General features: G+C 42.6%; 1 protein-coding gene across 1 annotated transcript; it reads right to left on the bottom strand.

Annotated features, from left to right (window-relative positions):
• Positions 1-8,769: 8,769 nt before the first annotated feature.
• Positions 8,770-17,272, bottom strand: cdk9 (cyclin-dependent kinase 9 (CDC2-related kinase)). The gene is made up of 8 exons (XM_028418474.1): positions 17,122-17,272; positions 16,885-16,998; positions 16,626-16,707; positions 12,518-12,608; positions 12,194-12,360; positions 11,901-12,072; positions 9,712-9,860; positions 8,770-9,629 (listed from the first exon to the last, which is right to left on the bottom strand). Exons 1-8 carry the CDS (start codon positions 17,160-17,162, stop codon positions 9,264-9,266), a joined length of 1,182 nt encoding a protein of 393 aa, XP_028274275.1. The 5' UTR covers positions 17,163-17,272; the 3' UTR covers positions 8,770-9,263.
• Between the last annotated feature and the right edge of the window lie 1,682 nt (positions 17,273-18,954).

The following is an 18,954-nucleotide window of genomic DNA, read 5'->3' as shown; positions in this document are numbered from 1 at the left end:
AGTGAATATAATTTGTTAAGGCCAAGCCTTCTTCCCACTTCTGTCTCTTCAGGAACTCCCTTTTTATCCAGGGCACTGGTTTTTAGGTAGATGTGCATTTATTCAATTCTTTAAAAAATGACTTAGGAGTGAAAATTAGTATTGTTTGAAAGAAAACTTTCAAAATTCAATTTTAACAATGAATTTGTTGTTGATGGGGATGAGAACAACAATGAAGGGTGATAGCCTAGTGATGATTTACATGAACAATTATTATAGCCTATGTAGCATTCATGTTTTAGTTTTATCAGGAATATGTGTTTGAGGCAACAAGTTCGCATAACAGGATTTTCTTTGTTGTGCATAGGCTTTTATTCGCAGGCCATCTTTTTGCCTCATGAATGTTAAAATGTTAAAATGTCCCTCTCTGCCAATAAATGGTCATCATTTGGACATTTCCTGCTGTCATCCTTTCAGTCTTGTTTCTTTGAGCACATGAGGTTTGCCTGTAACACTAGATCCAAGGGATTTCATATCGAGTGAATAGTCTTAAATGCTGGAGGGAGGACATGTACAATGATTTAAATCATCAGTTTGATCATGTTTTCTCACGCAGGCAGGGCTCAAGAGTCAAAGTCCAGAAAAAGGTCAGGAAACCAAGGAGTAGTCCACACTGGTGAAGGTATCAACTGGGAGCAAGTGAAGACGAGGGAGAATTCAGGGCAGGTAACAGTCATACACGAGAGGTAGTAGTAGTAGTAGTAGTAGTAGTCGCTGGAACGCTTAAAGAACACACAAGACGATCTGGTGAGGGACAACTTGGAAATCTGCTGCCTAAATACTCCACTGCTAGTAGGGAGCCGCAGCCTCCCACTGCACGACATTCACTGTCTTACATTTGTTATTTTAAAATGCTGCACAAATCATAAAAAGCAGATATGTTGGCAACAGTTTACTGTATTCACAATTAAATAAAATACATTACATATATACAATAGAAAAAAAACTTTGTAGGAAATGATTTTCCACATGCTGTCCTCAGGCAGTGATGACTGGGACAGGTCAGGTTTATTCTGGTCATAAAACCACAGATCTGTGGAAAGAATATCACAATTACATAATGTACAGTAATTACAGCAAGACATAAAGAGAGCACTAGTAAAACTGAACAATGATAGCAGCAGCAGCTTATATGACAGAAGATGCTGCTGTCCCTCAGCAGAGCTGAGGACGCAGCTACAACAACGACACAGAGACAGTGTAGCATGTTGAGCAGTGACCATGATAATGACCATCGAAAAGAAAAACTGGTAAATGGAATAAAAACTGCTTTAAAATGCAGAAATCTGCCGACCAGAGCCTGTTAGCATAATGTTAGCATTGTGTCCAAGCAAAACAAACATCCTTTGTTGTACACACTCCGTTTCACTGTGACATTGTTACAGGCCACTGCAGATTGTGCCTCAAACTTACAACTGGCTACATGCTGTGAGCCTTTTTTTTGTAGCCTTTTTTATTTGTACAGGCAAGAGACATCTAAAATTGTGTCATTTGCTGGCACACTGTTTAAAGAAGGTGTGATTCAAACCTTAGAGTCCACAGGCGGGTCAGTGGGCCAAAGTGTACAATAAGCTCTGGATAATGATGTTTGGGCTTCAAGGCGTGGTCAGGGAAGGGCTTTTTCCTACAGTATATGACAAGTATGAAATGGCCCAGATCCTCCAGCAGCTCCAGCGGCCTCCGCCATCTTCGCCTCCGGCGGCCATAATGGATCTCGAACGCCTCAGTCCTTCCCAGCTGGATTTGTTGACCTGGCCTGCCCAGAGAAGTGTTCGGGAGACTCTGGTGACTGTAAACCGTTCCTCACTCAGTGTGAACTGCATTTTGAGTTACAGCCGTCTTCCTACTCTTCTGACACATCTAAGATCACCTTTATCATGTCTCATTTGATGGGCAGGGCTGAGGCCTGGGCTGAGGCCGAGTGGGGGTGCAAGATGCCCATTAGTAACTCTTTTCCTCTGTGGACTCGTTCCTCTAGATCAGGGATGTCAAAGTCAAATACACAGAGGGCCAAAAAAACAAATTGGCTATAAGCCGAGGGCCGGACTGATTCAATGTTTATTAAAACATATTGAAATGATTGCACGTAGCCTATTGAACCAAGACCTAACACAGTGTATTATTTAATGATTAAATGAGTAATCGGAAAAACATTTTTCAGCAGGCACACAGACAAGAACAAACTGCCTTCAAAGAAAAATCACATGTCCTGTACATTCTTCTTCTGTAGCCTTTGTTCCGTGTCCATATTCTTGTCTTTGTCTGTGTGTTTCTTAGATGTTTCATGGTGCTTTCTTAAATTGTATTCTTTCATTACAGCCAAACTTTCTCCACACAGAAGACACACAGGTTTGCCATTTACCTCAGTGAACATGTACTCTGCCTCCCACCGAGCTTCAAACCCCCTGTTCTCAGCATCCACCTTCCATTTAGCCATTTTTTGGGGAGGAGGTAGCTGAAAGTTGACATCTGCTCTGACTGCTAAATGAATGATGAAGCCGAAGTCCGCTTGCCGCGCTGCAGTGAGTTCGCGGGTTACCGTTGCATTGTGGGAAATGTAGTATTGGTGCGTGCAAAACACCAGCGGGCGGCTACGGCCTGCGGGCCGGTTCTAATACTAATCAAATATCATCCCGGGGGCCATAGCTAATTCATTAACGGGCCGGATTCGGCCCGCGGGCCTTGACTTTGACATATGTGCTCTAGATTTTCCAGCATACCAAACCGCGTAGTTCAGTCCTGCTGTACTGAACTAATGCTTCAAGTGACTGTAACAACAACAAAAACACAAACAAAACAAACCAAAGCCGAGAGCCCTGAGCCGCTGCATGGGAACACACAGGGCTCGGGAACAGGGGGGAACACAGAGGACTACGCAGAGGTTTAGAATAATTAACAGCAAAGGAAGTCACATTGATGACAATGTAATGAGAGTATAGTTATAAAGGAACATACTAGTAGTACCTTATTATTTAATTAATAATTTAAAAAAATCAGTGGCCATGGAAGGTTGATGTGGATCCTGTGAAAAAATATTTACCTATCCCTGGTTTATAAATCACACACAATGGCTTCCCCAAAGCATACTGCCAGAGAAACATTTAGTGACAGTTGAAATACTGTATAATGCTCCCATTACATCACGTGTTTATTTATGAAGAGTGAAATCTGGGAGAAGAGGCAAAAGCTTTTGTTGGTCCTTAGGTGGGAATGTGAATGTACTGAATGTTAAAAAGCTGAAAGGTGCTGAAAGCAGCACTAGGTCAAAATGTTTAGACTTTAAACACACCGACAGTAAAAGGCCAGTTGTCCTGTTGACAGGTGCAGCTGACCTCCAGGAGGGCACCTTTACCGACATGGCTGATAGAAATCAGCTCTGACATTTGCCTTCATTTCTATCTAAAAGAGGCCAGGACTAACATTACAAAGGCCACAGACCCCCATCAAATTGTTCTTTGTGATATGCGGCCAGGCCAGCCCTCTGGACACCTGTGGCCTGGGGAATCATATAAAAAGATGAGATGACAGGCAGTGTCTAAGACAGCCATAGAAAAGCTGCAATAAAAAGGACTGTGACTAAAATACAAGACCTCAACTTTATGAACAATTGTGCTTTTCCAAACTAACTAAACATGAACCTAAGAGGCTGACAGTAACACACTGAATGAGCTGGGCTGACTGGCCAGCTGAAAGAAAGGTAAACTGAGCTTGGTGAACAGCGTGTAGAGTGAGGGATGGCCTGGAGCTGAGACATCGAGACATGCAAACATCAGATTGTTTCCTCTGTAGACATCTTAGAAAGCTCCTGAGACATTTAAACATGTTACTCATGCATCATGCACGTACCTCTCTGGTGCACGCAGAGCAGGAAGAGAGTGACAACCAGCCAATGCTGGTGCGCCTGTAGGATTGGCTGATGTTTTTAGTGTTTTATAGCTTCCACAGATGATTCATATTCTTCGTTTTAAAGCGAAACTGCCGAACTAATTGGTTGCTATCAGATTGTAAAGAGAAGTTACACTAATTTAACAAAAAGTGCATCAGAATGAAATCTCCTCCCCTACCTTAAGAGCAACAGTGGCAAGAAAACCCCCCTTTAACAGGAAGAAACCTTGAACAGGACCCGGCTCATAAGGAGAACCTTCCTGCACACAGTCAGCCGGGTAGAGGAGAAGAAGAGGGAGACAGGACAGAGAGGATGAAGGAGAGAGAGAGAAGAAGAGGGAGACAGGACAGAGAGGATGAAGGAGAGAGAGAGGAGAAGAGGGAGACAGGACAGAGAGGATGAAGAAGAGAGAGGAGAAGAAGAGGGAGACAGGACAGAGAGGATGAAGAGAGAGAAGAGAAGAAGAGGGAGACAGGACAGAGAGGATGAATGAGAGAGAGGATAAGAAGAGGGAGACAGGACAGAGAGGATGAAGAGAGAGAGAGAAGAAGAGGGAGACAGGACAGAGAGGATGAAGGAGAGAGGAGAAGAAGAGGGAGACAGGACAGAGAGGATGAAGAGAGAGAGGAGAAGAAGAGGGAGACAGGACAGAGAGGATGAAGGAGAGAGAGAGGAGAACAAACTTGCAGACATCATACATTACAGAGAGCAAACATGACAGGCTGTTGTAATTCAGGGGTGATTCTGTCCAGCCTTTCTTCTACATGAAATAGATCACTGGAGGAAAACACTTTCTCCTTTATAATACTAATTCTACTGAGCAGAATGACACAAACTGAGCACCCCAGGACTCTGACAGCTCCTGTGTGTGTCCTTTGATTGATGAGCCCATTTCTAAATGTTTTCCATCCAAATCAGTGGGAGTTTAAGTGCCTTGTGGATGTTAATATATAAAAGCATTAGCCTCATGGGCCTATTGCTTACTCTCTCTTTGCTGATTTCATCAGTCATCTCTGTGCTGTGCCACACGACTCCAGGATATAGGGAAGAATGGACAGCATACCAAGTAGCACAAGTAGCAGCCTCTGGGGCTGCGAAATGAAGCTCATGGTGGTCAAAAAAAAAAAACAGTTCACTGCACAACCAATCAGGACTGGCTCTGAAAGTGACTCCCATGTTAAAATTAAAATGGTCAACTTAACAGTGAAAGTAAACACATTCACATCAAAGTTACAAGCATGACAGCATGACTGGTACATACCTGCTTCCTTGCTTCCATTAGGCAGGCGGACATTGGGGACTGACTGTGGCTCTTCAGATGACACAAACGCTTTGTCCACAGCAAACAATATCTGTTATTGGTGATTTGATGATGTGTCTGTGAGATTTCTACCAGTACTAAGGCAGAAAAACGTCCAGCCATTCAGGATAGAAGTTTCCGCACAGCTCTGAATGTCTGAGAGAAGCTGCATCCTAAATCTGCCTCGGGAGACAGCCAGAAGGCTAAAGCGCTACTAATGGCCTGATGTGACCCCCCGATGTGTTCATTTCAGTGCAACCCAAGCTCATTCTCTCTCTGGGTAGCTAATGCAATTACACCCTCGCATCTGCAGGGGGCTCCCTTCCTCTCCATCAACACCACAACACACTGCTTCTCTGTGTGCGTGTGAATAGAAAGGTGTGTGTGTGTGTGTGTGGAGTCGAAGCTGGGACTGGCGGGTCTCTTGCTCGAGATTTACGGTTAATCAATCATCGTGCTGCCTTAATGACACCCTGCTGCTTCCCTAATGTCTTCTGGCAGAGGCAGCCCGCCGCTGGCACAGAGCTCATGCAGGCACACATATGGTTGCCTCAAGTGAGTGACAGGGCCCTTTTCATGTGTGCTGCCCTGCACATCGGATGCCATCAGCCACATACAGCCGACACTGGCTAGAACTGAAATGATGTTGGAGGGAGTATAAATAAATACAACACTCAGTTTTCGGCCTTATAACATCAACAACCATGTTTGATCTCTCTATCATATGATGTTTGCTGCATGTTCCTTCCTCTCTCACTCGTTTTCATCCCCTCTGCCCGGCCTACCTTTTCTTCTCCTTCTTTTTACCGTATAGCCAGGTACTGCTAAGGTAAAGTTGAAGGGGAGTGTTTCCTTGCCGCGGAGTGTCTTCTAGTGCTTGCTCAGGGGTCAGACTCTGGATCTCTGTAAAGATCCTTGAGACTATTGTTATAGTAAAGAGCACTGTACAAATGAAAATACAATTGAATTGAATGGAATTGAATTGAATTTTGGCTGCTGTAGGAAAAATGATGATGCAATGGGGACTTGGACCCTTATTCTTATTTACATTCTCATTAATGTACACAAATAAAAATATAACTGTGAATATTATATATGCTTGAGGCCCACTGCTACACACTGACCCCTTAAAGCTGCAGAATGTATTTGCCTCTACACACCAATTATCAGAATTTGATGCTAGACACGGTTGCTTATTTCTGATATTTAAAAGAAATGTAATGTCTTGAATTGAATTTTTCTTTGTAAATTTTCTCATAACAAAAAGCATTAAAGGATTTAGTTGTGTAGATAAGAACGTGCCCTGTTATGGACCTGACCTGCCAGTGTCAAGTGTCTTATCCATGCAGATCATCATTTTCGTGTTGAAAAGCTGGGAGTCCATTTGCATGCAGGCAGCTGCAGTAGTTGGAGGCCCATCTGTCCACTGGAGCAATCTCTAATTTATGTGAGTTGTTGTTGTCATCCTTGTCAACACACACACAAACACTCCTCCTCACAAGAAGTGACAGCGGAGGAGCTCTGGAACTAAAATAGCAATCCATCATGTGTGTAAAGCTCCAGTTTGACACTACACACAGGCTGCTGTTACACTGAGGGGAGTGGAAGTGTGAGCCCAGGTTGGTTGAAGATAAAGACATACACTGCACACATTAAGGTGCAAGGGAATAAACAAAGTCCACAATTAATAAGCACCAATATCTTTTTTTCCAATGAACAGCATATATTTTTATCTAGATTTCTGTAGGGTGCTGTTCCAGTTAAAATATTTAAACATATACTTCTCCTTCTACTACAATATACTTTATATAGTATACTTTATTTTACTACTTTTATTCATTAACAATCACAATGTTATGTCGACACTTTTCAAAAGGCTTCACGAGAAAAGCTTACTAGAGAATACAAGAGTTACTGGAATGATACAAGATGCACAGCGGTGGGGAGGTTACCACGAATGGCAGGCGATCCAGCGTCAGGTCAGGGTCACGTGAAGGCATAAAAGCAGGAGAGGATGAGGAAAGGAGCTGCAGGTGTGTTCGCTGCCAGCCGCCCGAGGGAACCATGCCCAGCCACTCTAAAAGACAACTTCCTCCAAGAGGGGAACAACAAGGTCACAATAAACAGTTCATAATTATAATCCAATCTGGGAGCCTGTTCTACCAGTCTGTGGTGGCTAGTACACTTTTTTATGCTGTTGTCTGCTGGGGGGCGGGCCGCTCTGTAGCTGGCATGAAGCTGCAGATATTTATTAGATATTTCAACTTATCTTTGATTTCTATTTGTCTGTAACAAAAAAGGAATTTCCCCTCTGGGATAAATAAAGTAATTCTGATTCTGAGTCTGATAATGTACTATGTGTACTGTTAGCATAAACACAAGCACATGTGGTATTTGGTGGATGTATTATCAACCAAATGTGGCCTTTTTCATAATGACATGTTGCACCATCAAGCTAAGTAGGGCAAGTAGAAGGTAGTTTTATTATCAAAACCTGACCAAGTAGGTTTAATGCCTGACACTAACAAAGGACTTCCATGTCTAGCTATAACTACGTAGTCTAATGGTCTAGACCTGACCATATAGTTTTAATGTTTAAATGTAACCTAGTGGTAATATAACCTCTAGGTTTGCCACCTAGACCTAAGTACGTAGTTTAAATATAACTCTGGGTTTACAGTTGTACTGTGGATGATTAATGACATACACACATGACCATGTGAAATATAGTGTCCAAAATATTTATCTCTTCAAGTTTTGATACCAAATAATAATAATGCAGATTCAAGAAAGGATTACAGATGATATACCACAATATTACACTTATATTTGAAATCACCATAAAAATGTATGTGATACTGTAATGGACTTACACATGCATGACATACAGTGATACGATGTTGCCACCTACTGGTTCCAGGCATTTTGGTGACAGTGATAGTATCTGCACACTATAACCACCATGTTTTATTTACATCTGCAAGTGTATATAAATAAAGCAATTTAAGGACAGAAAGTTTAGAGATTGGTCTGTAATCGTTTAAAATACCAGGGGGATAACAAGACTTACAGACCAGAGGGATTTGATTTAAAGTCAGGGTAAAAAAAATGACACAATGGTCCAGCTATAATTTTAGCTGCCAGCTTTAGGAAGAAAGGCTCCAAGTAATCTGGGCCAGCTGGTTTTCTAGGATTACATTTTTACAGCCCCCTCTGTTGTAGTAAAGAGAGTAAAGTTAAAAGTATTGCCAATGATTCTTTCAGGAGTTAAGAGATACTGTAGTAGTATTGTCGAAATTGTACATAAGACCAGAAGAAATAAAATTATTATTAAAATAGTTGTGTTTTTCTCTACTGTTACTTAACCTGAGGCCATCAGGTATACTAGATGGAAGGTTGACTGAGTTACAGCATGCAGACAAAGATTTTATGGGTACCTAGAACTTCTTTGGGTTTTTGAGGCTTTGTGGAAAAGTTACATTCTGATTTTACTGATGCATATATATCAAAGGGAGTCTAATTATTAGAAATAAATAGTCTGGTATAAAAAAAAATGCTTTTATTGACCACAAACTTATTGCCGACAACTAGGTGTTTAATACACATCTGCCATTTCTGCCACTGCCTGCCACTATGATGCTGACAGTCAGTCTTCCAAAAGGTCTCATCCAGAACTGCATCTGTAGTCATAATAATAATGACGGATGCATTTCTCAGTATCTGACTCCAACGTATATTCTTTAAACAAAAATGTTCAATTAACCATTGTAACTCTGTAAAAGGTTTAAATCATTTTTACACTTATTCACACTTACTCAAAAACATTGCCCCTGAAATAAAAATATCATGGCTCTGCATAACTCCGACCATCAGTCCTTTGCATGGGTCACCCAAGTAATCTGCATCCTTTGCCATAAACTCACACAGAACAGTGATTGTGGAGAAAAACTGCAGGTCAGAAAGGAATGTATACTTTCCTCGATGTCAGGCAAGCTGGAACAAAGTTATGTTAACACACACAAACTACTTGTCCATAAGTTAAAATACTCTGTCAAACTCAGTCTGACTAGTGGTGGCTGGGTTCCTGTTCTGATTGGGCTGCTGCTGGGGCATGTGGCCTCTCCGTCTTGGTGGGGCAAGATACTCAAACATGGAAGTGTTGTGGGTGGAGAGCATGTTTTTCAGGTCTGATGGCATAGGGTCTGACCAAAAGAAGTCGTGGTTGAGTGCATCATCACTGTCTATGCGTTGAGCTGGGTCCAGGACCAGGAGCTTATCTATGAGATCCAGAGCATAAGGGTCTTTGACATAGGCTTTTAGACGGTCTTTCACTTTCCTTTTCTGGCCCTTAGGTAGCTCCATCTTCTGGTACAGCTCATACTTCCTATCCACACCAGGCCATACCTGAAATGAAGAGGATATAAGTCAACATCCAGCTAACGAAGATGTACCCTCAACTTCAGTTTAAGATTACATGACATCTTACCTCAGCAGTAATTGACCCACAGAGCTGGCTGATCAGAGTGAGCTGGTGTTGCTCAGTGTTGCCCTGCATGATGGGACTTCTGGTCCACATCTCTGCCATGATACAGCCTGCTCCCCACAAGTCAATGGGGGGGCCATAGTCTCGCTCACCTAGAAAACAAAAGGCCTTAAAGATTTCGAAAGGCTCCTAAATCTTATCAGTTTGTGAACCCTGTACATTTTCATGCACACATTTAGAGGTTAAATATAATACATATTAGCATGACTAACCAGCTTAAAAGTCAGTAATGGGTAAATGCTATAAATGATCGGGCAACTTTGATCAAGCTAAGACTGCAGTGATTACAGAGGTTTTGACCTCAGTATGCTGAACGATGGATGTAATGTTATTTTCTGCAGGGCTCTAGACTAACTTTTTGCACTGGTTGCACCGGTGCGCCTAACCTTTTTTTCTTGGGTGCACCGGCACAAAAGTTAGGTGCACCGCATCACACATCACACATCACACAGCAGTTTGTTTTTTAAATGCTGTCCATATATTTTATGGATCAGGCCTTAACTTGACACCTATCCTAACGCAGAAGTTCTTTTCATCTTCTCTCATCATCTGCAGCTACATCCACTGTTTACCTGACGGCCTCGCAGGGCTGTAGCCAAAGTTTTAGAAATACTGAGGTCCAAAAATTGATCTCTAGGAAATATGAACGGGCTTAATAATAACATATCATCCTAAACTGACTTTGGACCTTGTTTAATGAACACAGGTAAATAAAAATAAATAAATACATGTACCGATAGTACTCATTCAAATTATGGACAAACCAGCCAACAGGTCTGCCTGTCAGAAATCCATGATGAAGATTCAAAGTTACAGCACTCTTCAGTTCCCTGTTTGCTTTCTCTCTGTATTTTCTGGCTGTTGCTCCTCACTTATCTATCTGCCAATGGGAATTAAAAATGATTCAAATTATATACACTGTTATTTATTTAATAGTTGTGATATAGATATATATTTAGTTTTCTTCAACACATTTCTAATGCAGCTACAGTATCTCTTCTCTCATCTTCCTCACCTCTCTTCCTCTCTGCCTCAGTGTCTCCTCTCTTTCTAAAGCTGAGCTCCAGCTGACACTTTTCATTCTGTCTGTTACAGTTTAGCTGTATGCAGACATCATCCTGGCAGACAATGGTCCACTATAGCAGGATAATAATACTGTTTAAATGGGCGTTCATCATGTAACCATGTACTATAACTCCTTAAACCAGCTGACTGCTGTCAGTCAGTGTGACTCAGCCTTCATGGATGAACCTCACAGGTCAGATAACACTGTCCTCAGACCTGCTGTTCAGTCTGTTATAATGCTACGAGCACGTCACGCCCCCTCCCTGAACATGACCGGCTCGTTATCGTCACTCATTCAGGTCAACAGCTAATTGGCAAAACCTGCATAGTAGCAACAAATCCTGCTCCTCCGCTGCATGTTCACTTAAACTGCGGTTTCTGCAGCGAAACGTCTTTAATACCGGTCTGTCTGTCTGTGTGTGCGCGCTGCAGTGAGAGGGTCGTATGAGTTCTGCACACACGTTTTAAAAAGTCCGGGCCGAAACGAACTTTGTTCATATCTCTCTGTTCTCGTGCAGTATGGAACAAGCTTTATCACACAGCATCCGCTCTGCGCAGCATATGTCCGCGTTCTTCTCTGAATGTTCGGTCTCAGCTGACCGCAGCAGACACGTTTTCAAAGACACACACACGGAGGTCCCGCCCTTCACCGTCTCTGATTGGTTTAGACCACAATATGGGCCCGATGTGTGTCTGTTGCTGGAGACTTTTGAGAGTTGCGGAGAACGTATCTCCCTCTTACAGCTGGTCGTACCAGTGCGACCTCTGATATTTTTTGGTTGCACCTTTGAGAAATTAGGTCGCATGTGCGCCCAAAATGGTCGCACTCTAGAGCCCTGTTCTGTCAGGTATAATAAACACTAAGTGCCAACAATAATCCAACTAAAATGCTGATGAAAAGAATAAAAATGAATATAAACAAAAACGTATTAGTTTCCAAACCCAAGTAAAATTTGCAGTGCTTGGTAAATTCCATACAAAAACCTGCCCAGGTGCCCCATATTTACTGTTTGACTGGGGTTATTGTGTATTGGAGTCTATGGGTGAGAGTTGGAGTTGTCACTTACCAAGCAGCAACTCTGGAGGTCTGTACCACAGTGTAACCACACGGTTTGTGTAACGGTTCCCCTGGCTGTTTTTAGCAAGGCTGAAGGCTCGGGCCAAACCAAAGTCAGCCAGCTTCAGGACACCATCTCTGGTAATAAGCACATTGGCTGCTTTCATGTCTCTGTGAAGGATCTGAGCCCACATAGCCACACAAATTATTGAAAGAGCCATTTTTTGCTCACATTCACAAATTACAGTGCAAGTATTACCTAGGTCTAGTGTGGATGGTAGTGATTTTTTGCCAACATCTAACCTTGTTTCTGTGGATGTAGTATAATCCATTGAGTAGCATTTGCATGACCTTCTTGATCTCTGCAAGGGTAAACTTTACATGGGCATTGCTCAACAACCCAGCCAGGTCATGCTCACAGAAGTCAAACACCAGGTAGATACTGCCTTTATATCTGTTGAACTGAGTAGCTTAAACAAAACAAGAAGAAAAACAAATCAACACCTTCCAATATCAGCGTCATTAAAACAACATATTTTGACATGTCTTGGCATAGTCGTTATATGGTAGCTCAAACAAGAGATACACAACAACACAGATCAGAAAACATTTATCTGTGTTACTGACCTTTGGTTCTGCAGATCTCAATGAGGTTGACTACATTCTCATGTTTGAGTAGCTGAAGGATCTTGATCTCTCGCAGAGCTGTGATTGGGAACTGCAAACAAACAAGTGGTACATGCCGGTATTAGTTTTGTTGTGTGTATATCTGTTACGTATGTCTCTCTCTGCTTTCTGTCAGCACACCTATATCAACTGGCAGTGTGCACATGGCCGGGGCCAGTGGGCCAACTTCTGGGCGTGCACACGATGCGTCTTTTCTCCGTCCAGAGGGACGAGAGCAAGATGATCAATCCTAAGCCTTTTAGTTTTGCTTTTGTGTTTGCTTTGCCTCTGGAGGCACTTGAACAGACCAGACTAGTCCAGGGCTCTGGAGTGCGACCTAATTTCTCAATGATGCAACCAAAAAATATCAGAGGTCGCACCGGTGCGACCAGCTGTTAGGGAAATATAATCTCTGCAATTTAACAGTCTTCCTGTGGTCCAACAACAGACACACATCAGGCTCATATCTTGGTCTAAACCAATCAGAGACAGTGAAGGGCAGGACCCCGCGTGTGCGTACACATTTGCAGTCAGACCGAGACCGTCTGCCGAAAATCCAGGAGAACACACAGGTTGTGGCGCCATTCTCAACAACGCGTTCTTCTCCTCATTCTCCCACTACTCCAGGTAGTAGGGGAACAGTGCCACCTGTAGTCCGGTTTCTTCAGCACTGTGTCCCAGGTGTGGGACAGTGTGAATGTCCCCTCGTCCTGGTTCACTGTCCCGTTGGCCCGCTTCCTGATTTAAATTGCCTCCTTAATCCAACGTTTGAATTTGTTGTCCTGATTGCCGATTACTTTTGCCCCATCCCAGTCCATAATGTGTCTTTCCCTTTTTCAGTGATCAGAGATTGCTGATTTCAGGTTTTCTTGTGCTTTCTGTTGTGTTGCCCTCGTGCTCATCCCAGCTGATTCCTTTTCACATTCTGTTTTATGTTCTTTTTTCCGTGTGTTGAATGATCTTCCTGTTTCACCGATGTATGTTTTATTGCAAGACATGCAGGGTATTTCGTATATGACATTGCATTTATTGTCCGGTTCGATCTTGACTTTGGGGTGCACCAGTAGTTGTCTGAGTTTGCGATGTGGTTTTACGGGTGTATTAATGTTGTGTTTATCAGAATCCGCAGTTCAGGTGAACATGTAGCGGAGGAGGATTTGTTGCTACTATGCGGGTTTTGCTAATTTGCTGTTGACCTGAATGAGTGACGGTAGTCGGTAATGTTCAGGGAGGGGGCGTGACATGCTCGTAGCATTATAACAGAACAGCAGGTCTGACGGACAGTGTTATCTGACCTGTGACCTGTGTGGTCATGGATGTGTCCATCCATGAAGGCTGAGTCACTCTGACTGACAGCAGTCAGTTAGTTTAAAGAGTAATAGAACATGCTTACATGACGAACGCCCATTTAAAAAGTATTGTTATTATCCTGCTATAGTGGAGCATTGTCTGCCAGTATGATATCTGCATACAGCTAAACTGTAACAGACAGAATGAAAAGTCTGTCAGCTGGAGCTCAGCTTTAGAAAGAGAGGAGACACAGGAGAAACTGAGGCAGAGAGGAAGAGGTGAGGAAGATGAGAGAAGAGATACTGTAGCTACGTTAGAAATGTGTTGAAGAAAACAAAATATATATCTCAATCACAGCTGTTAAATAAATAAAGGTGTATATAATTTTAATGATTTTTATTCACATTGGCAGATAGATAAGTGAGGAGCGACAGCCAGAAAATACAGAGAGAAAGCAAACAGGGAACTGAAGAGTGCTGTATGAACTTTGAATCTTCATTATGGATTTCTGACAGGCAGACTTGTTAGCTAGTTTGTCCATAATTTGAATCAGTACTTTATCAGTATTTAAAATACTTTTTATTTACCTGTGTTCATAATACAAGGTCCAAATTCACTTAATCCGTACAAAAATATACGGATTAAGTGTGATGCGGTGCACCTAAGAAAAAAGTTAGGCGCACCAGTGCAAGTTAGTCTAGAGCCCTGCTAACTCTGACTGACAGCAGTCAGCTTCGTTTAAGGAGATTTATAGTACATGGTTAAATAATGAACGCCCATTTAAACAGTATTGTTATTATCCTGCTATAGTGGACCATTGTCTACCCAGTATGATATCTGCATACAGCTTAAACTGCAACAGACAGAATGAAAAGTCTGTCAGCTGGAGCTCAGCTTTAGAAAGAGAGGTGAGGAAGATGAGAGAATACTGTAACTGCAACGTGTTTGAAGAAAACAAAATATATATAAATAATGGTGTATAATTTAAATCATTTTTATTCATTATAATTCCCATTGGCAGATAGATAAGTGAGGAGCGACAGCCAGAAAATACAGAGAGAAAGCAAACAGGGAAATGAAGAGTGCTGTATGAACTTTGAATCTTCATTATGGATTTCTGACAGGCAGACTTGTTGGCTAGTTTGTCCATAATATGAATGAGGATTATGAGTACATTTATTTTGTTTAATTTAACTGTGTTCATTGTACAAGATTAGGATGATGTGTGACGTGTGATGCGGTGCACCCAAAAAAAAATTTAGGCGCACAGGTGCAACCAGTGCAAAAAGTTAGTCCAGAGCCCTGTAGTCTGATCAACAAAATGAGCATCTTGGTATTACCTGCACTAGTCACTTTGGTTTGTCTGTTTCATGGGGCAGGTTGTGGGTATCTCATCATAACCGCCACACTTATAAACTTATAGTATTAAAGGTATGTTTCCAAGTGGGCTTCCATTTCTGTGAATCCGCATATCCCTAGCAGCTATAGCAGCAGATACACACTGTTGTGGTTAGTTATTGCTCACTTGTCTAGTTGTTTCTATATAGAATAGAATATACTTTATTAATCTCTTTGGGAAGGTCACTCAGGGAAATTTTGGATATAATGTTCTGGCAGGACTGGCCGCCCTGATTAAGTTTGCTGATGACACTACCCTCATTGGACTCATCTCAGATGGGGATGAGTCTGCCTACAGGATGGTGGTGGACCGTCTGGTGTCCTGGTGTGCTGACAACAACCTGGAGCTGAATGCCCAGAAGACAGTGGAGATGACAGTAGACTTTCGGAAAGTGCCAGCTCCATCACCCCCCCTCACCCTGACAGACACCCCCATCTCCACAGTGGACTCTTTCCGCTTCCTGGGTACCACCATCACCCAGGACCTCAAGTGGGAGCTCACCATCAGCTCCCTCATCAAAAAGGCCCAGCAGAGGATGTACTTCCTGCGGCAGCTGAGGAAACTCAAGGTGCCAGCCAGGATGATGGTCCAGTTCTACACGGCCATCATTGAGTCCATCCTCACCTCCTCCATCACAGTGTGGTACGCTGGGGCCACTGCCAGGGACAGGCACAGACTGCAGCGTGTGGTGCGCTCTGCTGAGAAGGTGATCGGCTGCAGCCTGCCATCTATCGAGGACCTGTACGTCTCCAGGACTCTGAGGCGTGCAGGTCGGATCACAGCTGACCCTTCTCACCCTGGACACGGACTCTTTTAGCCACTCCCCTCAGGCAGGAGGTTACGGTCCATTCGGACCAGAACCTCACGCCACAAGAACAGCTTCTTCCCCTCTGCTGTTGGACTGTTAAACTGTAATTAATGCACTGCTCTGCACTGTCTTCAGAAGGTCACTTTAGTATAGTCACTGCACAATGACGACTATTTGCACTGTTTACTCCATCTTGCACTACTTGCACACGAGTACCACCTCACCGATCCATGTGGTACCTGTTACATTATTACATTATTACACTGTTCCATTCGTTCATACAAGGGTCTACGTTTACCATTTCATCCGCCAAGTATTTTATGTTCTGTTCATTGTATGTCTGTTACGCCATGTCTGTCATGTAAATTTAGCCTTACTGTAGTTTATTTACTTAATTTTATCTTAGTTTTTATCCTATTGCATGTTAATTGTTATATGTTCTTTGTATGCACCAATCACTAAGGCAAATTCCTAGTAATGTGAACCCCCTTCACTTACATGGCAATAAACATGATTTTGATTCTGATTCTGATCAGCATACCAGACGAAAAAGACAATATTCAAATTCTTACCCCTTCTTTCTCATTTTCCATCAGAACTTTTTTCAGTGCCACCTTCTTCCCCGTCTGTCTGTGCTTTGCTTTGAACACCTCCCTGTGGTTATAAAACAACAAACAGTAGGACTTTGTTTACAATGGAAAACGTTTATTGTTTACATATTCGACTAGCACGCAGTTAGCCTTGCTAGCCTCAAACGCAGTCATAGGTATACGCATACGGGGGGAAAAACATCTGTGTGGATTATATGTGAAATATCTGTGTTTCACTTACCCAAAGGTCCCCTGTCCTATCTTGGCTAATTTTTCATATTTGGAGAACTCGTCACAGAAGGGAAATTCTACTCCATCGTAGTATTTCGACATAATGGCGGCCTCCCGGTCGGGCCTGAAGAAAAGACATGTCACAAGTTTTAGTCTATTCGTTTCAGATAAGGTTACGAAGACCGAGACATTGAATCGCCGAGTTTAACACACCCACAAATCAGATAGAAATAACCTTCATTCTTACTTTTCTGCCCCGCCGGCGTTGCTTGTTTTTTCTCGCTGCATCTCGTCTGGTTCGATTCCGCGACCCTTCTCCTTCTTCTTTTAGGAGTTTAGCTGGCGGTTGGCAACCAATTTAAGGTGCATTTACCGCCACCTACTGGACTGGAGTTTGGAAGTTGAGCAAAGTCAGAGGGAATCCTTTACATAAATTTAAATACGATTAAACAATCCCGTGTTTTTTTAAGTATATCATTAACCCTTTCTTTACATTTTTAGATATATCTCCTAATAGATTAATTAATGTAAGTGCTTTCTTCTCTCTGCTCAGGACTGCGCTACTTGCGCTCTTCTTCATGCTTATTACATTCCAAATAGTGATGTGTTGCTCGTGAACGATTCGTTCGATATGAACGAATCTTTTATATGAATCGGGGTAACGAGTCCCCTCAGTGAGTGATTCGTTCTTTCGCTACATGGCAGGCAGCCGCATAAAGCTCAGTTGGCAGGACAGGAAACAGATATGATTCGTTCCTGAGTCGCGGTAGCCCCCGGATCTTCGTTCTGTTGTCACGTGACGGCCAAGCCACTCAGGCTGTGTGCCAATTGGCCAGCAGCAAATGATCTTGCGACTCGTTCACAGATCGTTCATACGAATCGTTCATACGAATCGTTCATACGAATCGTTCCGGATTGCTCATTTGTCACGCGAGAGCTGAAGCTCAGCTGCGGGGCTGTGGACTCAGAAACAAACAAGGAAATGAATGTCTGATATCTGACGCTCCTCAATTTGTCACGTGACACCAGGCAAACGCTATGTATTCATGAAATTATAATTAATGGTCTTTGCTTGTTGTTGATGTGTAGTGTTATTGTGTATATAATGTAAAGTGTGTTTGTAAATAAATGCTTTCTAAAATGACATCATGTTTTGTGTTATACTCTGCCATTAAATAATAAATATAATAGTACATTATCCAGTCATGAAATCATATGTAACCAAGGCTGCTCAGGCTGCACGGATCAGAGCTGTAGATTCGTTCTCCTCCTCGTTCTCGCTCATCGTTCATTTGTCACGTGACAAGCTCCACAGGCTGCACAGATTCGTTCTCGTTCACAGCTCATGTGTGTGTGAAGCAGTACACTCTCGTTCATTTGTCACGTGACAGCTACCTAGTCACTGTGGCACTGTTAAACAACACTGGCAGGGAGTATGCAGGACAGAAGTCACTGTACCGTGGTGTGTATTTGCCCTCTTATGTTTTCACATGCTTTGAATTGCTTGTGGTAGTTATACTTATTATACTTTGTCCCATATCAATGCGCGGCACTATACTACAGAGGGACACGGCGCCACCGGCTGTAAAAATGAACGAAATGAACGAAATGACTCACAATAAGATTCGTTCACGTGAGGGTTCGAGAGTAACTGATTTGAGTCAGTAAGAAGAGTCGAACCTCCCAACACTAATTCCAAAAGGTCATGTACAACCGGTGTACAACTGACCCTGCTGCGTTTAAATCTAGCTCGGTCATCTGACGATCGTACATCACATGCCTCGGTTCAAACGATAGTCTGCCTTTAAAGGCAGCAACGTGTAAAAACATCAGCGCCACCAGGCGACCTGGAGTAATCATGGACGCAACACGTTTATATTAACACAATTTGAATTTGAATGCAACATTACAATGACAAAAAATAAAGAGAAAAATAAATATACAGAGTCCCTCTAGTGACACTGGATAATATTTAAAAAAATTTCTCGTGGCCACGCATTATTTTTTTTTAATCCAATGTCACCAGAGGGCAGTGGCGTAGGAAGCATTAAAAATGTGTGTGTGTGTGGGTGGGGGCACC

The sequence above is a fragment of the Parambassis ranga genome, chromosome 12 (genome assembly GCF_900634625.1).
Source record: "Parambassis ranga chromosome 12, fParRan2.1, whole genome shotgun sequence".
In the NCBI taxonomy this organism is placed as follows: Eukaryota; Metazoa; Chordata; class Actinopteri; family Ambassidae; genus Parambassis; species Parambassis ranga.
This window is presented reverse-complemented; position numbering and strand designations above follow the sequence as displayed.